Source organism: Rhinolophus sinicus, chromosome 16 (genome assembly GCF_057876585.1).
Source record: "Rhinolophus sinicus isolate RSI-liver-muscle chromosome 16, RSI-T2T, whole genome shotgun sequence".
NCBI classification, from domain to species: Eukaryota; Metazoa; Chordata; class Mammalia; order Chiroptera; family Rhinolophidae; genus Rhinolophus; species Rhinolophus sinicus.
This window is the reverse complement of record NC_142516.1, coordinates 28,985,502-28,998,300: the sequence shown is the minus strand read 5'-3', so window position 1 is coordinate 28,998,300 and position 12,799 is coordinate 28,985,502. Positions and strand designations below refer to the sequence as shown.

General features: G+C 47.0%; 1 protein-coding gene across 1 annotated transcript in view; it reads right to left on the bottom strand.

Moving 5' to 3' along the window:
- Positions 1-12,799, bottom strand: part of GABBR2 (gamma-aminobutyric acid type B receptor subunit 2) — a 337,234-nt gene that overhangs the window by 215,924 nt on the left and 108,511 nt on the right. The window contains exon 2 of the mRNA XM_088793317.1: positions 4,651-4,788. Within this exon, the coding sequence (XP_088649443.1) occupies positions 4,651-4,788 (138 nt within the window). The remainder of the gene's footprint in view (positions 1-4,650; positions 4,789-12,799) is intronic.

Below are 12,799 nucleotides of genomic sequence, written 5' to 3'. Positions count from 1 at the left end.
AGTCAGAGCTCCTTTTCAATTACCCAAATTACATGCATTTTCTCATTTGTGAAACTCTGTTTCGGAGCCCAGTTTTGAATAAGTTAAGGGACTCATCGAATCCCCTGAGAGACGGCAGACCCACTCATCTAGCCCTCCACCATCTCTGCGAGTAAGCCTATGCCCTGGAGGGTCCCCAGCCTCCCCAGAGGGGAGGAGGGGTGGAGAGTTCCCAAAGTCTGGTCCATCATAAATGGGGCTGTGTCCCCTGAGAGTGAGGAGAGGCAGAAATCAGGCTCCAGGGCTACTCCCCGTCAGGATCCAGGTCCTGTTCTTACATCCGCCTTGCCCAGCTCCACAGGCTGGGAGAAGGTGGCTCTCCCGTAATTCTGCTCTCCAAACTGACAGGTGCTATCAAGTTCCCAGCCCCTCAGGGTCCCCCACCCAGGCACAGCTGGAGCCCTTGATCCAGCCCAGTGTCTTGTAGCAGACACTTAGGGCAGTGGTGGCCTGTGCGTGAGAATCACCCCAGGAGCCGGTCAACAATGAAGGAGATTCTGTGGAAGTGGCTGACAACCTGCGTTTTCTCCCAAGCCCTCCCTCCCCCTGCCCCATGGTCAAGTTCACACTGACAGAAAGTCTGCCTGGAGGGTTTCAGGCTCCTAGCCTCTCTCCTGAGCTTCGTTCAGTTCAGCACTCAGTGAGGACCTCCTGCGCTAGACACTAGGAACCAGGAGATTAAGAAAACGGGGGCCCCGGCCCACAAGAAGCTTATAGTCTAGTAGGGAAGACCGGGATACAGAACAAACTATTTTCCACAAAATGAAATTCATTTAATAACAGAATAACGGACGCAATATAGGAGCGATGTAAAACCATGTTTCTCAGCCTTCTTTTCACCATCACTCTCCTAAGAAATGTAATTTCTTTTCCTAATTCTGCCCAACTCTTGACATTTTAATACCAGAGATATACTATATACCTGTTTATGTACTGTATGTGTGTCTGCACTTTATACACAAAAAGAGTAAGATGTTTTTTCCCCCTCCCCACAAGAACCAATTTTTGCTCCCTTCGGGGAGATGGCCCCCATTCAAAAGGCATTGTTTAGGAAGGAACATTTCACTTTTGGGGCTGGGGAGGAGAGGAACAAAAGGAAAGGGATCAGGGAAGGCATCACAGAGGAGGTGGTGCCTATCCAGGGTTTTGACGGATGAGCAGCGCTGCCCAGCAGACAAGGGACTCAGCATCAAGTCCTCTCCTGCAGGGCAGCGTGAGCTCTGCCTTCCTCCCAGAGCTGAGTCTCTGTGGCCGCCAGCCTCCAAGATGGACCCTGTGAGGTTCACCTCCCGCTAGAGCTTGCGCAGCCCTCCCCCACACTAGATGAGAGCTCATGTGTAGGATCAATAGGACATGGCCGAAATGATGGCGCGCGACTTCTGAAGCTAGGTCCTAAACAACTTTGTGCTACCTCTGCCTTGGTCTCCTAGATGACCTGCTTTGGGGGAAGCCAGCTGCCCTGCCATTAGGCACGTAAGCAGCCCTATGGAGACACCACAGGGAGAGGCACCCACTTGCCAGCCACATGAGGGGGCCCCACTGGGAGCCGATCCTCCAGTCCCAGTCAAGCCTTCAGATGCTGCCGGCGCTCAGCCTTCAAATCTCCCAGCTGCTTCCCAAGCGTCATGAAGCAGACACAAGCCATTTTGTGGGTCTGAATTCCTGGCCCCCAGAAATAATAAATGATTACTGTTGTTTTAAGCCACTAAAGGTGGGCGTGATCAGTTCCCCAGCAATAAATAACTGAGACAGTCTCCATCTCATAACCCGGTTCCCTATCCTGTCAACTCCGCTAGGCTGGAGGCTCGTGCTGAAGCCAGGTAGCTCTGGCTGGGAAGCCAAGAGTTTTCAACGTTGTGCTTGTTCCTGTAGCCCCATGGAGAATTCCAGACAGTGCCAGTGAGGCTACGAGAGGGTCCGGAAGCTCCCTGGATTCCTCTCTGGGTGAGGATTTTCCAGAGAGCTGGCTCTCTCATCTAGGCCAAATGTCTATCTGCGGATCCGTTGTCCCTCCATCCTTTCCTCCCTCCCTCCACCCTCTGATCATTCGGCAGGCATCTAATAAGGTCTCTGAAGCGTTACGCACCAGGAAAAGCAGGAGTAACTCAAGCCCAGTTCCATCCTCAAGGAGCTCACAGCCCAGCTAAACATGTCCTTGCATCTGCTGAGCCCTAAGAGAGGGGAGGCAGAGGGCCATGGGGGGCAGCTGTGTATATGCTCGCTAGATGTAAAAGGGAAGTGAGAAAAGGAATTTCTAAAAGGGCTACTTTACATCGTGCAGTGAGGAAGGCTTCCTGGAAGAGGCAGCATTGAAACTGGGTCTCTAACAATGGGTAGGGCTGACATACTGGACATGGGGAGAATAGGATGTCTCAGGTGGTGGGAACAGTGTTGCAGGAAAGACCGGGGGTGCTAAGTTTCAGGGTGTCCAACCCAGGAGGGGCAGGCGATGAGGCACGGGTGACAACAACAATGAGACAAGGAACACTCAGTGCTTAGGCTGTGTCAGGAACAGTTGTAATCCCTTTTTAATCATTTAATCCATACAGCAGCCCTATGAGGTCAGTCTCTTCTAACTGAGGCTCAGAATGGCAGCTCAGAATGATGAGCAGGGTGTGTTGTATGCACCTTGACATTCAGGAAAGGACGCTCAAGTGCAGAGAAGTGACTTGCCCAGGGTCTCACGCTATTTGTGGGCACTGCGGAGCCCAAAGGCAGCCTCCCAGGGCACACTGAACCGTGCTGGCTCCCGGGTAAGTGGTTAGATTTGTTCCAGAGCACACAGAGCTGCTTTCCTGGCCTCCTCCCTCGCATCCACCCACATTCAACGTGGCCTGCTTGGGCCACAGCGCATGACTCACTGTTGCCCACGCCCACACACTCCCACCTCCTGCTTTTGCACATCCAGTTTCCTCTGCCAGGTACATTCTCCTCCATGTCCCTAGCTGTCCAACGCGCTCTCCTCCTCAGCTCAGCATGACCTCCCTGAGATTTCCTTGACCCCGGGCTGAGCAGATGGCCCTTCCCGGGGACCTCACCCTCCCTCAGGACACCTCTGCCGTGGCGGGCTCCCTACTCTCCTTTACCCCCAGCACCCCACACAAGCAGGGCCAGACTCAGAGAGGTCCTTAGTCAATGAGAGCAAGTGGAGTGAAATCAGATCCCACTGTGGTCTAGCACCTGCCCTTTTCATTCTCACGCTGACCACCCTGACAGCCCACCCCCCATGCTCCAGCCCCTCTGTCTTCTTTTCTGTTCTCTGAACATGCCAGGCAGGTTCTTTCCCATCACAGGCTCTCTACATTTGTTATTCCACCCATCAACAAAGATGCCCTTCATTCAGCCAGCTCCTTCTCACCGTACAGGTCTCAGCTCAAATGTCATCTCCTTCAAGAGGCCTTTCCTGACTGTCCCAAGGCAGTCACTATTTATCCCATCACTCTGTTTACTTCTGTCAAAGCCCAGTTTCCTTACCACCATTTTATCTCAAGTACCAGACTGCCTGAGTTTAAATCCTGGCTCTATTACTTACGAACCGCCAGTTTGGGGCAAGTTACTTAGCCTCTGTGTGGCTCAGTTTCCTTATCTATAAAATGAGGATGATAATAGTGCCTGCAGCATAGAGCAATTACAAGGATTAAAGGAGTTAATGCACATGTAAGTGCTCAGATCAGTGTCTGGTGTGTAGTAAACCTGACAGACACATTATACAAGTGCTAGTAGCTCTTAGCACTACTACTTAATTGTTTACTTGCTTACTGCTTGCCTTTCTCCTAGAATGTAAGCTCCAAAAGGGTAGGGACCACGTCCATCCTGTTCAGCGTTATATCCCAGTGTCTACCAAAATTCTAGGCACACAGTAAGTTTCCCATTATATTGTTGGATGGATGGATCAAAGAAGTAAAACATGCCCATGGGTCAGCACTCTTCCCAGGTGGTCACAACTTTCTGTACTCTTCTCTCTTGCATTCCAAATAACAGCTAGCACTGGTGAGTTTTGCCTCAACAGACCACAGACTCACTGGTGGAGCATTCTACAATGTATACGTAATATTTGCCAGCGTAGAGTGAATAACTGGCTAGGAGCCCCAGAGAAGGCTTAACCAAGGAGAAAGGCAGTCTTAATGGACAAGAGAATTTCAGTGGGGGAGGGAGGTTTGGTAGGGAGTAGATCAAGGGCCATCTGGTTAAGGGAACAGTGAGAGCAGGGCTCCGAGGCCTGAAGGTCCAGGGTGCATTTGGGGAAAGGTGGATTGTCTGGAGAGACTGAGGCATGGAAGGAGTGGCAGGGACACGAGATGACACTGGGCAGGCAGATTGGCTGGACGTTGATGGCCCTGCGAGTCAGGCTAGGGAGTCACTGAAATATTTCAAACACACAGAGGTGGTTTTAGGGCTATACTTTAGAGACCCACTGTGGTAGCCATGCAAGGACAGGCCAGAAGGTCAGGCCAGGAGGTGGGGACAGTGGGAGGCTATGCAATCACTTAGGAAAGAGTGGGGAGGCCTGAACTGGCCACATGGGAACCATGTTAGTCACGGAACCATTCCTGCGAAATACTGGTTGCCAATCAAAGACAGTACCCCAGCCAAAGGGGGCCCCGACCTTACCTGAACCAGATTCCAGCCTTGGAGGGACTCTGCGATGATGGACGTGACAGATGGACAGACGCCTCCAAACACCATCAAGTGGTTCGGCCCATATTTTATTGCATCGTAGAAGGCTTTCAACCCCTTCGCATTATCACACTGGGGAGCAACACACAGAAAGAGAAGCTCAAATTAGAAAGAGCTTTCCCCAGGGGCGAGAGTCCAACAGTAGATTCACACAAACAAACCTGCCTCCTGAAAAGCCTTCTGGGTTTCAGTTCTCCCATCGTGGGTCCTCTCTTTAAGCCAGCCCTGAGCCCATGCTGCGAGCTCTGTGAAGCGTGATCTGGGTACCCCCTTCCTGGCTGTCCTCCCCCTGGGAGCCCTCTAAATCTAGGACCTCTGGCTCCCACCTAGCTCCCTTCAGAGCACACAGAGGAAAGGGCCCCAAAATGCCTCAGACTGGGGTATCACCCTTCCATAGGCATTTATATTTTCAAAGAAGACGAATCTTACACCCACTACGATGGCTATTATCAAAAAAGCAGAAAATAACAAATATTGGCGAGGATGTGGAAACATTGGAACCCTTGTGCATTGCTGGTGGGAATGTAATATGATACAGCTGCTGCAGAAAACAGTGTGGCACTTCCTCAAAAAGTTAAACAGAATTACTGTATGATCCAGCAGTCCCCCTCTAGGTATACACCCCAGAGAATTGAAAGCAAGGACTCCAACAGATATTTGTACACCCGCAATCATAGCAGCATTATTCATAATAGCCCCAAAGTGGAAACAACTCAAATGTCCACCAACATAGGAATGGGTAAATAAATTGTGGCATATACATACAATCGGCTATTATGTAGCCTTAAAAATTAAGGAAACTTGGATATATGTTACAACGTGGATGAACCTAGAAGACATTATGCTAAGTGAAATAAGCCAGATATTTGCAAAAGGGCAAATATTGCAATTCCACTTATATGAGGTACTTAGAGTGGTCAAACTGATGGAGACAGAAAACAGAATGGTGGTTGCCAGGGGCTGGAAGAGCGGGGAAGGGGAGTTAGTGTTTATTGGGTGATGGAAACATTCTGGACATGGACGGTGGTGATGGCGGCACAACACTGTGAATGGACTTAACGCCACTGACCTGTACACTTAAACATGGTTAAGATGGCATAGTTTATGGTATGCACATTTTATCACAATCAAATAAAAAGGAGGAGGAGATGGAGGAGGAGGAGGAGGAGGAGAAAGAGGTGAATCTAAAGAGAAGAATTCATTCAGCAAACACATGGCAAGCACTGCTCAGTGTTCAGTCTGGGGCTGGATGCTGAGGAAACAGAAGTTGGACACAGCCCCCCGCCAAGGAGCTCACACACTGGAGAGGAAAACGGGCCACTACGACCGATCCCGGTGGCCCACCATGGAAATGAACAAGGACAAATGTGCATGGATGTCGGACATCAGTTACTGCTCACTTCCACCTCCCCACCTCCACCTCTCTCTTCAAGCCTTGGCATCTCTCCCCTGGGCAGAGGCTCCGGGTCCTAACTGGGCTTCTTGTTCCCGCTGGGCCCCAATTAAGCCCATTTGACAACTAGCAGTCTGAGGGGCTTTTGGAAAACATAAATTAGTCCTTCTTACTCTCCTGCTTTCCGTGCACTGAAAACCCAAACTCCTATCAGAATGTAACTCTCAAAAGGTTAAACGCATCATTCTCATGAAAATCGGCAGTGGGTACATGTCATTGTTATATTTAACTCATGAATAAGGGGATCTGCAGGGTGACAAAGTGGATTCAAAAGAAAATTTGAGAGCTAGGAATTTTAATAGTGAATGGAAAAATAAGATTGCTAAATTAGATACAAGCCTGGTTAATGTCCTACAGGGCAATAAAACTATAACCTTTGAAGACAAAAAAGAAAATAATTGAAAACCAGCACATCTTAATCTGTTTCAGAGAACTGTAAGATGTCTGGGCTTTAAATTCCCCTAGTTCATTGACTGTTAAGCACGGCTCTTAGAAAATGCTCTGAGTGTTAGGCTATCTGGTTATATGATAACTCTGTATTATTTACAAGTTTGGTATGATCTTCTTAACCCTCCTTGTTATAATGGATGCCAGAAGTCACCAGGGCAGCTAGCCCTGCCTCTCCCCCTTGTTCGCCAAGTACAGCTTCCCCTGCCTCCTTTCTGTTCCTTGAAATCAAAAGCAATTTCCTTTCTGCCCCTGGCCCTTTGTACTTGCTGTTTTCTCTGCCAGGAGTAATATTCACTTGATTTTCAACATGGCTCACTGCTTCTCATCATTCAGGTCTCAGCAGAGCTGTGACCTCCTCAGTGGAGTGGGCACTGTCTCCTCTTCCCAAAACGGTCCCATCTCCAGTCACTCTCTAATAGGCCACCCTATTGATTGCCCTAACATAGTACCTAAAATTACCTGGAATCATCCCGTCTGTGTTTTGTTTCCCTGCATATTGGCTGACCTCTCCACTAGAATGCAAGGCCCCTGAGGGCAAGGACTTTACTGTGTGCACTGCTGTCTGTCTCGCCAGAGCTTAGCTGGGAGCCTTCGTAAGGGCTGCATAAGGATTTGTTGGACGCCCCAAGGAGCGCGCTGATATTCTCCCAGGACCTTCTTTCTCCCCCTTTTCTACTTCCACATCTCTCTCCTCATTGTTGTCTTCCTTTTCATTCTCTGTCCTCCTTTTTCTTTCTGCTCCCTCTCCCTCCCCCTGAAGTGATTATAATATAGGAGCAGAGTGGGTTAGTATTTCTTGCTCCTTCCTCACTTATTTGAGAGACTTTGGACTGCGACCCATGGTGGGTGCCCATAAGGATAGAAAAATGAGTCCAAAGCAGTTCCTGGCCTCAGGGAGCTCACTGTCTAGTAGAGGCAGTGAGATAGGGGCACGGGTGGCCGTGTCACGTGGTGGGCAGTGCTCAGTGCTGGGGGAGAGGCAGATCCAGGCTATGGGGAGCACGGGGGGTGGGGGGGGGACCAGGAGGGGGTCTGGGGGGGGGCACTTGATACTGAGAGATGAGGGCAAAGTGGCCTGGGCTAAGACAAAGGAGGGATCTGAATGACTGCCTGGGGAGTTTGGATTGTAGCCTGCAAAACTTCAGGAAAGAATTCAGTATTTAAATTTAAATTTAAAATTGGGCAAGTTAATTGTTTTGCCAAGAAAGAAAGAGAGAAAAAGAACAGGAGAGAAAGATGGGAAGGGAAGGGAGGGGAGGAAGAAGGAAGGGAGGAAGGAAGAGAAGAAAGATTAAGTTCTTATTGCTTCTTGGGGTTTTCTCTTAATGGTCCCCGTTCCTTGACGGAAAACAATCCTTTCCACCCTCAGTGGAGCACAAGCCGATATAACAGAGCGGTTCATGTTTTAATTGTTTCTACCATGATTTACTGAATCATTTTCCATTTTAATACATTCTGGTAATGGTTTTAACTTGTTTTCTAATCTGTAGCTAATGACAACGAGAACACAGAGCCACAAGATTCATAATCAAAGTTGCATTAAAATAATATTAGCAACAATGAACTTAATACTTGTTTGCTCAGCAAACATTTCCCCAGCACCTAGTCTGTGCAAGAGTCTGTATTAATAATGACACCCTGGCTTCTCACAAACAGACAACTTCTGAATATGTCAACTCAAAAACCTGAGAATATTTGACAACCAGTATTTGAGTGAGAAGAATCTTCCAATGTTCAAAAATGTTTCTCGGACTCAGTTTTCACCAGGCTGGGTGTGAGGGCCCCCACGAACTTTGCTTCTTGGTCTTACTCTAATGAATACGTTATGTTACATGGCAAAAGGGACTTTGAAGATGTAATTAAGGTTACAAATCAGCTGACTTGAAAGGTGGCCCGATGTCATCACACAAGCTAGCAGAGGGGAAATCAGAGATTCAAAGCACGGGATCAATTCCATGTGCCATGGTTGGCTTGAAGATGACGGGGGATACATGTCAAAGAAATGAGAACCGCAATCATACCATCGCAAGAAGCTGAATTTTGCCAGCAACCTGAATGAGTTGAGCCTGCAGATAAGAACCTCGCCCAGCTGACCTTGATGGTGACCTCGTCAAGCCCCAAGCACAGGACCTAGCGGGGTCACATAGTGCCTCGACTTCTGGCCAATGGACGGTGAAACAATAATATGTGGTTGTGGTTTAAACCACTAGATTTGTGGTAATCTGTTATAGCAGCAATAGAAAACTAATACAGCAAGTAAAATGAGAAAAATAAGAATACTATAGTGAGATCTTCCCTGAAGTTAAATGTGTTCCATATAAATAACTATTCTTAATTTATAGATAAGATCCTTTGTGGTTTGTATGGTGTTGAAATGTTTTTCTGTTATATTAATAAAATTACAGATAGTAAGAGGGTTTTGTTTTTAATGTCCTAACATGGCAAAATAAAAGGTTTTCCACCCTGTGTAAGTTTCTGTTCCATGCCTCCACCCACCCCGTTCCTTTAGCCTTTGCTGGGGTGTGAAATCCAAACAGGGCTGGCCATTGCTAATCTAGCCGGCCCTGTACCCTCATTTTCAGATGCAGACACTGAGGACTGAAGAGGTGAAGGGACTTGTCCACTGTCCTTTCAGGATCAGGGGAGGGATTTCAGCATTCCCAGTTCAGAGTTTTCTCCATCATCTAGAGACGCAGTTCAGTGGGCGGAGGGAAGGCTCAAGCTAGCAGTGTTCTAGCAAGGACCATTCTCCTCAGGATAACGCTGTAAGCCCAGGCCTCCTCCCGATCAGCACTCCTGACCTGAGGCCGGGGAAACAACCTGCGAGGCGCCAGGCACGCTTCCTCTGCTCCCCTGGAGAGCACTTTTGCTGTGAATAACAAAATTAAAATCACATGGACAGATCTGCCCCATTTTCAGTGCTCTCTCCCTCATGCTCATTTCTAACACTGTACCTTCTTACCTGACCTGATTAGTGTCCCAAAGAGATGGACTTCCCAGCTGACCAAAGCTCAGTCTTGGTTGGTGGACCAGTATGGGGGTTTTCAAACTCAGTCCCTAGGATTCAGAAGAGACATTTGGGGGCCAGCAACTCTCCTTGTATCTATTCTATATACAGCATCAAGCTTCCACAGGATACTTAATTTGAAGGAGGATTTCCTTGCTAGTAGCAAAAAACGAAAACCATGAAGGAGACGACCCCATAGGTTCTTGCCTGTGTGTGGTTTTCATATTTAGCCTCAGGAAGGGCAGGTGAGCCTCACACAGGCAAGTCTGGTTGAGACCGTCACTTGAGCGTACACAAGACAGGCCACCACTCCCTGAAAGTTAACCCACCGCACATCAGCTTGCCTGACGATCAATTCCCCAAATCCCTGGGGAAGTTCTTGAAGTTGGAGTTTCCCAAGGGATTCCTTGCAGACATTTCACAAGGATCTGTCCTTCTGGCTCAGGAGGAAGTCCATGTCACCCATACTTCACAGTTCAGTCCTTCCTAAATGATACACTTGGAGATGTTCCTCTAATGCCTGTTGATTACCCTCCTCTTCTTGTGGACCAACACCTGCCTGAGCCAGAGAACTACCGAAGCGTTTCTATCTACACGTAAGGTGTCTGTCCGATGGTGCTTAGTGAGCTCACTGGGCAAAACCATGATTCTGAGAAATTATTTATGGCAAGTTGTCTTGGAGCGATTTGGCTTTTGATGAATTGCTCTTGGAGCCCCTATACGGAGGTTCTTATGCCCTGGAAGAAAGCTAGGAGCTTTATCATGTCCTCATTCTCCCTCACCACCCCCACTAGGAACTCCCCCCCCACTCACTCTAGAGGGTATGGCATGGCCATAACTGACGTGCAGACAAGGAGGCAATTCCATCACGGTTCATATTTCCACGCAATAGTTCAAAGCTTAATGACCCGCCACAGTCTCTGACCTACAGTTTTGCCACTGGACACGGGCTCTGGCACACAGTAGGACCTCCATAACGGTTGCTTCCCCTACCTCCCTTCTTCCCTCTAGTATTTTTCCTCTTTTTCTTTCATTGACTTCACATCTAAGCTCACAGTCACTACCTCCAAACTCCCAGCGGCTTCCCCTTTCCTGGCCAGACGGACGTGTCACAGAGAAATCACAATTGGCACATATAGACTCTTAAAATTCGGCACCAATGAATGGGAATAGATCCAAAGGCTATGAAAAATCAATTTTTTAAAATGAAAAAGTGGGACTCTAGAATAAAATCCATTTTCATTTAAATCCCATTTTTAAGGAGTAAAAATACTTTTTTGACTTAAAAATTTTAAAGAAAATGTTGCTGAGAGTTAAAGATGTAAAAATGCCAAGAAAATGTCCAAGTTAATAACGACCAGTTTGAAACTGGGAATCACTCCATGCAGAATTTCAGAATTGAAGGAGAATTTAAAAGCTAAAGTGTCCAACCTGCCCCCGACACAATGTCCCCTCTATGCATCTCACTCCAGGAGCAGTCAGCGTCTGCTCACATCCCTCCCGTGGCAGGTGTCTCACTCCCTCACTAATTCATCATTGGCGAGCTCTGCCAAGTGTGAGAAAGTTCTTGTTTGGGTCTTGAAATCGCCCTTCCTTTTATATCCCCCATTCCATATTCTCATTCTAGAGCAGAGTTCAGCAAACTTTTCCCCTAAAGGGCCAGACAGTAAATATTTTAGGCTTTTGTGAGCCATATGGTCTCTTGCAACTTCTCAACCCTTTGTAGCACAAAGGCATCCATTCGTTTATACATAAATGAATAAGTATGGCTGTGTTCCAATAAAATTTTTTTTACAAAAACAGGCAGCAAATTTGAGCCATAGGCCACAGGTTGCCCACACTTGGTCTAGAACCTCATAAAACACTTACCATCCTCCCTTCTCATGAAAGATCTTCAGATACCTGAACTCAGCCAGCCTGACTTCAAGAGATGTCTTCAGACTAAACTACCCTTAGCTCTTCCTTCTAATCATCCCCATATGATATGGCTTCACACCCTCTCATCTGTGGGCCATTCTCTGGAAAGGCTCCAGAGGACAGATATTTCTGTGACATAGCCACAAATACCTCTATCTGCCTCATACAGAAAAGTTACATTAACCAACATGCATTGTGCACTCACTATGTGTTAGTCACTGTGCCCAGAACTTCACGTAAATTATCCTATTCATGCTTCACAACATTATTATATAGTGGGCATTATTATTATTTCCATTTTACAGATAAGGAAACTGAGGTTCAGAGAAGTTAAATAACTTGTCCAAGGTCACGTAAATGGGACGATTCAATCCCAGGCAGAGTACTGTTTTATATTAAATATTTCATTCATATAAAACAGTCCTCCATATACCTATAACTTATATAAGGTATGAAAAAATAGTAATATGAGTATACAGGATACCCAACACCCAGCTTACATTGAAGCCCCTGTGTGCCCACCCTGCAAATACCCCTTTTCCAACCAAGGGGGGGACCCTAGTCTCAATTTTGTGTTTATCCGTCCTTGCTTCTCTTTACTGCTTTATTACATGTATATGTTTCCTAAACACAATATCCCTTCATTTCACTTGTTTTTAAATGTATGTATAAGTGACTCATGCTGTATGTCTTGCCTGAAAGTTGCCTTTATGGCTTCATATTATGTTTGGGAGATTTTTGTGGCTGGATATAACTGTATTTCACTCATGTTCACAGTTGTGTAGTATTCCATCGTATGAATATGCCACAGTTTTTGTTTTGTTCATTCCCCTGCTGATGGACACTTGGGTAGTTTCCAGTGTTTTGCTGGGTTGCTGCTGTGAGCAAGACAGTTGAACATTTCTGTACGTGTCTCCCAGCACGCACATTCAGAGCTTCTCTGGAGCATAAGCCAGGAAATGGAATCATTGAAGCGCAGAGTTTCCCACACTTTCTCAAAGTGGTTTTCTCCATTTACACTTCCACCAGCAGTGTTTAAGAGATTCCACATCCTAACCAACTTTAATTTTTGCCAATCTGGTATTTATTAATAACACGTCATTTCAATTTCTGTGCCCTTGGTTATTAAAGAGAATGAGCCATCTTCTCATATGTTTATAGTCTGTTTCTGTTTCCTCTTTTGCACTGGTGACTTTGCCCATTTTTCTGCTGGGTTGTTTGTCTTTCCCTCATTGATTTGTTCAGAGCACATCTAG